This window comes from Etheostoma cragini, chromosome 5 (genome assembly GCF_013103735.1).
Source record: "Etheostoma cragini isolate CJK2018 chromosome 5, CSU_Ecrag_1.0, whole genome shotgun sequence".
Classification (NCBI taxonomy): Eukaryota; Metazoa; Chordata; class Actinopteri; order Perciformes; family Percidae; genus Etheostoma; species Etheostoma cragini.
In genome coordinates this window covers 8,068,701-8,076,823 of record NC_048411.1, presented here as the reverse complement: position 1 = coordinate 8,076,823, position 8,123 = coordinate 8,068,701, and the positions used below count along the sequence as shown (strand labels likewise).

At 37.3% G+C, this 8,123-nt stretch overlaps 1 protein-coding gene across 6 annotated transcripts in view; it reads left to right on the top strand.

Moving 5' to 3' along the window:
• The window catches only part of man1b1b (mannosidase, alpha, class 1B, member 1b), a 57,444-nt gene that overhangs the window by 8,880 nt on the left and 40,441 nt on the right, over window positions 1-8,123 (top strand). For all 6 annotated transcript variants that reach the window (XM_034871735.1, XM_034871732.1, XM_034871736.1 and 3 more), the window contains exon 3: window positions 4,907-5,006. In XM_034871735.1, coding sequence (XP_034727626.1) covers window positions 4,907-5,006 — 100 coding nt within the window. The remainder of the gene's footprint in view (window positions 1-4,906; window positions 5,007-8,123) is intronic.

The window sequence follows — 8,123 nt, the reverse complement described above, 5'->3', positions numbered from 1 at the left end:
ATAATTCTAAATCAGTAGGTCTTGACTGAAGAAGGGACCATTCGTTGTGGGACATCAGGTAGCTTCTCAATTGTAAATATCTATAAGAATCAGGTGTGCTCAACCCATATTTCTCTTTAACCTGGTTGAAAGATTTCAGAATCTCTCCTTAAACAAGTCATCAATAAAAATTCAATTCTTGTTTTGCCAGGTTTGAAATCCTAGATCTTGTTGCCCTGGTTTAAAGTCTATTATATCCAAAATTTTTGAAGCTCTGGAAATAGATTGGGGAGCTTTCATATTTTTTCGAATCATGTTCAAAGTCCTTTGAGTGCTTTTCATCCATATATTCATAATTTTGTATTGTTTTCAGATTTCGGTTGAGCAGAATACAAGGGCCTGTAAAGAAAATTTAGCGCTTGCGCTCCGTTCCAATGTCAGCCATGTTGTTTCTTTATTTTGTATTAGCCAGCCTACACTTGCATCTAGTTGTTCCGCCCAGTAATATAATTTTAAGTCTGGCACATTAAAACCTCCAAAAGGTTTACCAGTGATCAATTGAGTAAATTTTATTCTGGCCTTTCTCTTCTGCCAAATAAATGTAGCAATAATTTTTTGCATTTTATTTAATTTTGTTATTGGAATCCAAATAGGAAGGGCCATAAACAAATACAACAATCTAGGGAGAACATTCATTCTTATTGATTCAATCCTTCCAAAAAAGGAAAGCGGTAAAATATCCCATCTGTCTAAGTCTTTTTGAATTTGGTCCAATAGCTTCCCAAAATTTGCTTTATATAATTCGGAAACATCCGTAGTAATATTGATTCCCAAATATCGGTTTCCATTAGGTGACCAGTTGAAATTCACTGATTTGGATAGTTCTGAGGGCCAGGAGCCACTCAGCATCATGGCCTCTGACTTTGATTCATTTACTTTATATCCTGAGACCACACCAAAGTCCTTCAAACATTTTAGAATATTTGGAATAGAAGTTATTGGCTCTCTTATACAGAATAACATCATCAGCATACAGTGATAGTTTGTGAGTCCTGATTTTACCCGGTATGCCTAGAATTGATGTGTCTGTTCTTATTAATTCTGCCAAGGGTTCTATACTAATAGCAAACAGGATTGGTGAAAGGCAGCAACCTTGACGAGTTCCTCTTTTCAAGGGGAAACTTTCTGACATTTAACCATTAGCGCGTACTCTAGGGGTTGGACTGGAGTACAGCACCTCAAACCAACTGATAAAGTTTTCGTTAAAGCCCGTCTTCAATAGAACCTGTTTCAGAAATAATCAGTCCACCCGATCGAATGCCTTCTCGGCATCTAGGCCAAGAAGCATGGATGTGCAAGGGCTTTGTTGACCAATTGAAATTATATTTAGGGTACGTCTGATATTATTTATTCCGAGTCTATTGGGTATAAAGCCTGTCTGATCAGGATTGATAAGTTTATTAATAATCTTTTGTAGTCGTTTGGCCAAAATGGCACTTAAAATCTTAACGTCATTACACAGCAGACTTATTGGTCTATAAGAGGCGCATTGTGTAGGATCTTTACCTTCTTTGTATATAACCGAGATAATTGCTTCTGCCCATGTTTTAGGTGGATCTTTGGAGCCTAAAGCATGATTAAACACTGCATAAGAGTGGGATAAGTTCAGCCTGGAAGCATTTATAGAATTCTCCTGGGAATCCGTCTGCTCCTGGTGATTTATTATTTTTAAGCTTTCCTATAACAAATTTGATCTCTTCTTTTGTAATTGTCCCCACTAATGATTTAGCCTCCTCCTCGTCAAGTTTATTAAGGTTAATTCGTTGCAAAAATTGCCTAATTTTATTTAATTTGTTAGGATTAGTCTCCGAATCATATAGTTGTCTATAGTATTTTGAAAATGCGTTTGCAATTTCTTTGGGATGCGATATTATTTTTTTAGATACTGGGCACGTAATTTTTTGAACGGTTCGATTTGCTTGTGATTTTCTTAATTGAAATGCTGATAGTCTGTTCATAGTATTTTTGGTTTGCAAAACGTAAAGCGCCCTCTGCTTTATAAGTTAGTAACTCATTCAAATCCCGTCTACATTTTCTAAGTTCCTGTATTACATTGTCTTCATTTGTTCTTTTATGTTTAGTCTCAAGTTTCTTAATCTGTTCTTGTAAGTTTTCTTGTTTTTTCTCACGTTCTTTTTTAACTTTTGAAGAAAATTAAATAATTTTACCCCTCAAGTATGCTTTGGCTGTGTCCCATAGAATAGATGGTGAAATCTCGTCCGTATCATTAATATCTAAAAAGAAATTGAATTTGTATTTTATATGTCGGATTGTCTCTGGGTTATTTAAAAGTGATACGTTCAATCTCCATAACTTAAAAGGTTTCTCCAGGTCGATATTTAAAGACATTATCATAGGTCCATGATCTGAAATAGTTTGAGGTTCAATGTGACAATCCACCACTCTGTGGGTTGCTTATTTGGGAACACAAAAGAACTCTATTCTCGAATGGCTTCTATGAACCCTTGAGAAGTGAGTATAGTCTCTGATCTTTGGGTGTTTTGCACGCCAAATATCAACCAGCCCCAACTCCTCTAATAGACTCTTCAACGCTTTTGTTTTTGATAGTTGATATTTTTGTACTGTTGGAAATTTGTCCATGTAATGATTCAAGACACAGTTGAAGTCTCCCCCTAAAATAATCACTCCTTTTGAGTGACCCGCTAAAATTTGGCCTAGCTCTTTAAAAAAAACTGGATTATCCTCATTTGGGGCGTAAATATTCATAATTGTAAGAGTGGTTCCTCCAACTGAACCGGCCAGCATTATCCAGCGGCCTTCTTTATCTTTAAGTACGTTTTCTGCTACAAAGCATAAAGAATTATGGAACAGTATTGCTACTCCTCTTTTTTTGTAGTTTCCATAAGATGCACTAAATATCTGTCCCACCCAGTCTCTCTTTAATTTAGCATGTTCTATCTCAATTAAATGAGTTTCTTGTAGAAGCCCAATTGTACAATTCCACCTTTTTAATTGTGTTAGAATTTTTTTCCTTTTTATAACGTGGTTTACTCCATTAATATTGTAAGTAACAATTTTCAAAGTTGTTATATTTATATGAAAACAAAAAGAAAGTTACATCCCTCCAGTAGTATGTTGATCTCTATGTAAATGTCTTTAACGATCAAAGTCAGTTCGCCGAAAAACAATGAATATAATGAACAAGTAGTCAGATCTTCATCTTCACAGAACTTCCAAGTATTCCATGTGCTGCCCTTTTGGAAAACATAGGCAGCACACTCCTGATATAAATTGGACGGGGATAATGGTTCCCCTGGGCGGATTACACCATGTGTGTAAGCAGTAGACCCCATAATCTCCTATTCTACAGCACCAAATGCCCGATAAAACGAAAAAAAGAGAAAAAAGGGAAAAAGTAAAACACTCACTGCGAATACGCCAACCGATAGTCTATAAGTAGTAATATAATATTATACCTGTATGTCCTTATTTATATTTTAACAAGATCCACCTTTGAATAAAATGTCGGCTATACCAGGGTAGAATCAGGTAAAACATTACCGTCTCAACCCTGCTTGTGCTGATCCACCGAGTTTAGTGTGGCCCTGATGTCCATGTTATACAGACCTGGGTCAGCCCTTCCACGTCTCCCCTGGGTCTGCCAGCTGTTGTGTAGCAACTCTCTCTCCATTACGTCCCGCTCATCCACCTCCACCGGGATCCCGAGTTCCTTCAGAGTGGATTGGGCCTCCAACAGAGAGGAGAAGGTCTTGACACCCTTTTCCAAAAACAGTCTAAGTTGAGCCGGGTATGGTGACTGTGCCTTTATATTGCGTTCCTTCAGCATTTTATTGACTTCACGCACTTGTTTTCTTTTTCTCTGCACTTCGGTGGAGTAATCTTGGTCAAAGAACACTTAGTGTCCCCGAAACTCTGTATTCCGCTGCTTCCACGCACACTGTACCAGCTGCTTAACATTGAAGTCCAAAAAGCGAACTATTATGGATCTCGGTGGAGATGTCGACCCCGGCTTCGGAACTGTGGCTCTATGGGCTCTCTCAATGCAAATATCCGTACCTTCAGGAAGCTTCAGCGCAGATTTAAAAAATCTTTAATAAACGGGATCATCTCTTTTCCTTCTGAGTCTTCCTTTATCCCAAACACTCTTATATTGTTCCTGCGCATCCTATTTTCTATATTATCCAGTTTTGCGGTTATTTTGGCGTCTTTTTTGAGCAAGTAAGCTAGCACCCTTTCTTGCTGTAGGCCACGATCTTCTGCGTTACTCACTCTCTCTTCTGCTGTGTTCAGTCTCTCTTCCAGTGCCTCGATTCTCTTTTTTATTTCTGCAATCGATGCCTCCATCCGGGATTGGGATTCCAAAATGTCTCGTTGCGCCGTTCCAGATTCTTCTTGAAATTTGCGGAGCTCTGTTTGCATTAACAAGTCGGTCTCTGTTTCATTCTGAGTTAAGCTAGCATCAAGTGTTAGCTGTTTATGTATCGTCTTCGCATCATCACTTTTCCCCGTCTTCTGTTCTCTTCTTGTAGTCTTTTGTGACGAGGTCATTGTGGTAGCGTCTGCTGGATAAGTAGGTGGAATTAAATTCTAATAACAGGCAAATTAAGAGTTATTTCGGTCAGAGCGTCGTCTGCGAGCTCTCTACTCAGGCTTGCCGGAAGCGGAAGTCCCTAATTATATTTTAAACAAAAGTTTGCTTGGGGACATTCACAAAAAGACCCTAGGTCTCATTTTAGCGAGAGTTACGCTTTACATTTGAAAAAAGGGACCTGTATGTTACTTATTTGGTCAAGAAAACATGCACGTTTTAAACAATAGAAATTCTCAAGGAACTGGATAGAAGTAGGCATTATTATCCATCTTCCCCTTTTTTTTGTGCTTGCAGAAATGGAAGCAACTGTCCAGGTTGCAGCGGAGCCTTGTCCTCGTCTTCCTGTTTATTTGTGGAATTGCTTCCTATCCTGCTGTTACTGAACAACTCAAAGGTAAGGCTTTTATACACAAACATCTCTATTGATATCCTGAGTCTGAGCCACTGGCATGCTGTCGGCTAGGGATGGGTCTTGAGACTCGGTTCTATTAAGGACCTGCTCTATGAAGCGGGCGCGGCTGCTCAGTTCCCCACTACAATGTTGGACATGTGTATAAATCCAGTATATATGTGTATTTATATATTTGTGTGTGTGTGTGTGTGTGTGTATATATATATATATATATATATATATATATATATATATATATATATATATACAGTGAGGAAAATAAGTATTTGAACACCCTGCTATTTTGCAAGTTCTCCCACTTAGAAATCATGGTGGGGGCTGAAATTGTCATCGTAGGTGCATGTCCACTGTGGGAGAGATAATCTTAAAAAAAAAAATCCAGAAATCACAATGGATGATTTATCTATTTATTTGTATGATACAGCTGCAGATAAGTATTTGAACACCTGTCTATCAGCTACAATTCTGACTGTTAATCTGCCGTCAAAATGTCCACCTCCACTCTTGCACTTGCGGTGCGGAGGTCCGGAAAAAATGCAACATAAATTAACTTAACTGTACTGTACAGTACTTGTGCTTGTAGGTTATTTGCAGTATATAAAATCGTTTTTCACCTAATTATTTTGCACTGAAATGCCACTCTTCTGTCAGCTCTGACAGCGCTCAGTGCCTCGCTGTGTTGTATTAACTCTGAAACTTTCTCTTTGATTCCCTCACATTTTGCGTGATGGTGTGCCGTGCTGGCGCTGTCTATGATCAAGTTCTTATAACCTCAGCCCTCCACAACAGCAATGGGCCTCATATCCTGAGCAATAAAGTTGACAATTCCTTCCTTGATATTATTTTTGCGTTTGGATGGTAGAGGCTTAACATCCAGCGGGGTCTGTGGGAGGTCTGGGGAACACTAACGTTGTTGCGGGAGGGTGCGCCATAGTTATAAAACGATTATTAGACTATGAAATATCCCAATTCTGGTATGTTCCTATAGCCTACTTAAAACACACAATGCAGAAAATTTAGCTTACCGTTTTTAGGTGATATGCCATTTTTTTAGTCGAACAAACTGTTGCTTGCAAACTTTGCATTCAACTTTTTCCCGTTATCTATTTTTTTAAAATGCTGCCACACTGCCGATGTCTTCGACATGGTAGAGGAGGACTGACTGTAAATTAAACACTCACAATTAAAGAAATTTTCAGCAAACCACTAAAACAAGGCTTTCAAGTTCTTTCTTCAATTTGTCCCCAGTGGGTTGGTCTAATACAAAAAAATTGAAAACAAGGGGGGTGTTCTGAAGACAGACTGTTACCTGTGCAACAGGGATGCTCTGAAAACACCCCCATTAGCAATTAGTGCTTTCCACCCATAAACCGTAACAGTCTATGCTTCCACTGGATGAAATAACACGGCGAAAAATCGACCAATCAGAATTTTGGTCGTGCTAGAACGTATCGACCAAGATTACAGCCCTAGTCGTTAGCTGCATAAAGACACCTGTTCACCCCATACAATCAGTAATAATCCAACTACTACATGTTAACATTGATTTTATCAGGTGTTCAAATACTCATTTGCAGCTGTATCATACAAATAAAATGCAAAATAGCAGGGTGTTCAAATACTTATTTTCCTCACTGTATGTGTATATGCATGTATGCATATATATATATGCATATACACATATATATACATATATATATATATATATATATGCATATATATATATATATATATATATGCATGTATGCATATATATATATATGCATATATATGCATATATATATATATATATATATATATATATATATATATATATATATATATATATATATATATATATATATATATTTCTAAATAAATCATATAGTGGAAATGCAAGGACATGAGCAGTAAGTTTGATAAACTTAATATCCAAACCATCAGGACCAGCACCAGTAGAGGCTTTTATTTCTGAGATTGCCTTTTGGACATCAGAGGGATTAATTGTTAAAAATTAAAATGAGCTATCATTCACAATACTTGTTATGCTAGAATGGAAAAGCTCAGATGAGTTAGAACAACAGATAGAGGAAAAATGTTGAGTAAGGGCATTGGCCACTGAGATAGGCTTATGTCCATAAGTAAAGTCAAACAAATACCAACTAAACCAGAGGCAATCACAATATAATAACAACGTAAGCATATGTTAGGGCTGCTTTTGGACAACCAGAATAATGTATAGGTTATATTCATTTATTTAACGTTCTGCTGTGTAACGTTAACAATATTGAGTTAATATATCTTGCACCCCTAACAAAGCACTTGTACCAGTGCTTGTTTAAAGTAGCAGGATGAAATGAAAAGTGGCCGTTTTTATTGAAACTGCACAATAACTTAACTTATGTAGCAATTTTCAAAACACAGATACAAAGTGCTTTAAAGAACGCTGAGTGAAAGAGATGAAATAAAATGCAATCACAAGCACAAAAAAATAATTTACGGATGAACTTTACTATACACAATCTCGCAAAGGAGAGCAAATTTGGATTCCTGGAGACACACACAATGAGTCTAGAGTTCATGAAACACTAACAAACCGAGGCATTTACAGACCCGCCAACATTTACAGTATACCGTTCGCACGCCCGCCTGCCTGCTCAATAAAATCCATGAAAGAGGACTGTTTTGCTGAGCTCCTTTCTTATGCTCCCTTTCTGCAGTTCAAGAGAGGTGAGTTTTGCAATGTGGTGCAGCCTTATTTTGAAAAACACAGACAAAACCATGGACAACAAGTCAGACTGATTGATAGGCCTGCATGATTATGGCCATAATGATAATCACGATTATCTTGATCAATATTGTGATCACGATTATTCTCACCAATATTTGTTGATTTTAACAAGAAATGTTATTGTCACATAGGCTATTTATAACTGCTTTCACATATTTATTATGTTACAATCTTATGTTGAAGTTGTATGTTTTTAAGACATCTGCAACACACGTAAATGAAAATTAGCTATCTGAAATAAATAGCGTAAGATATACACTCACCGGCCACTTTATTAGGTACACCTGTCCAACTGCTCGTTAAGACTTAATTTCTAAGCAGCCAATCAC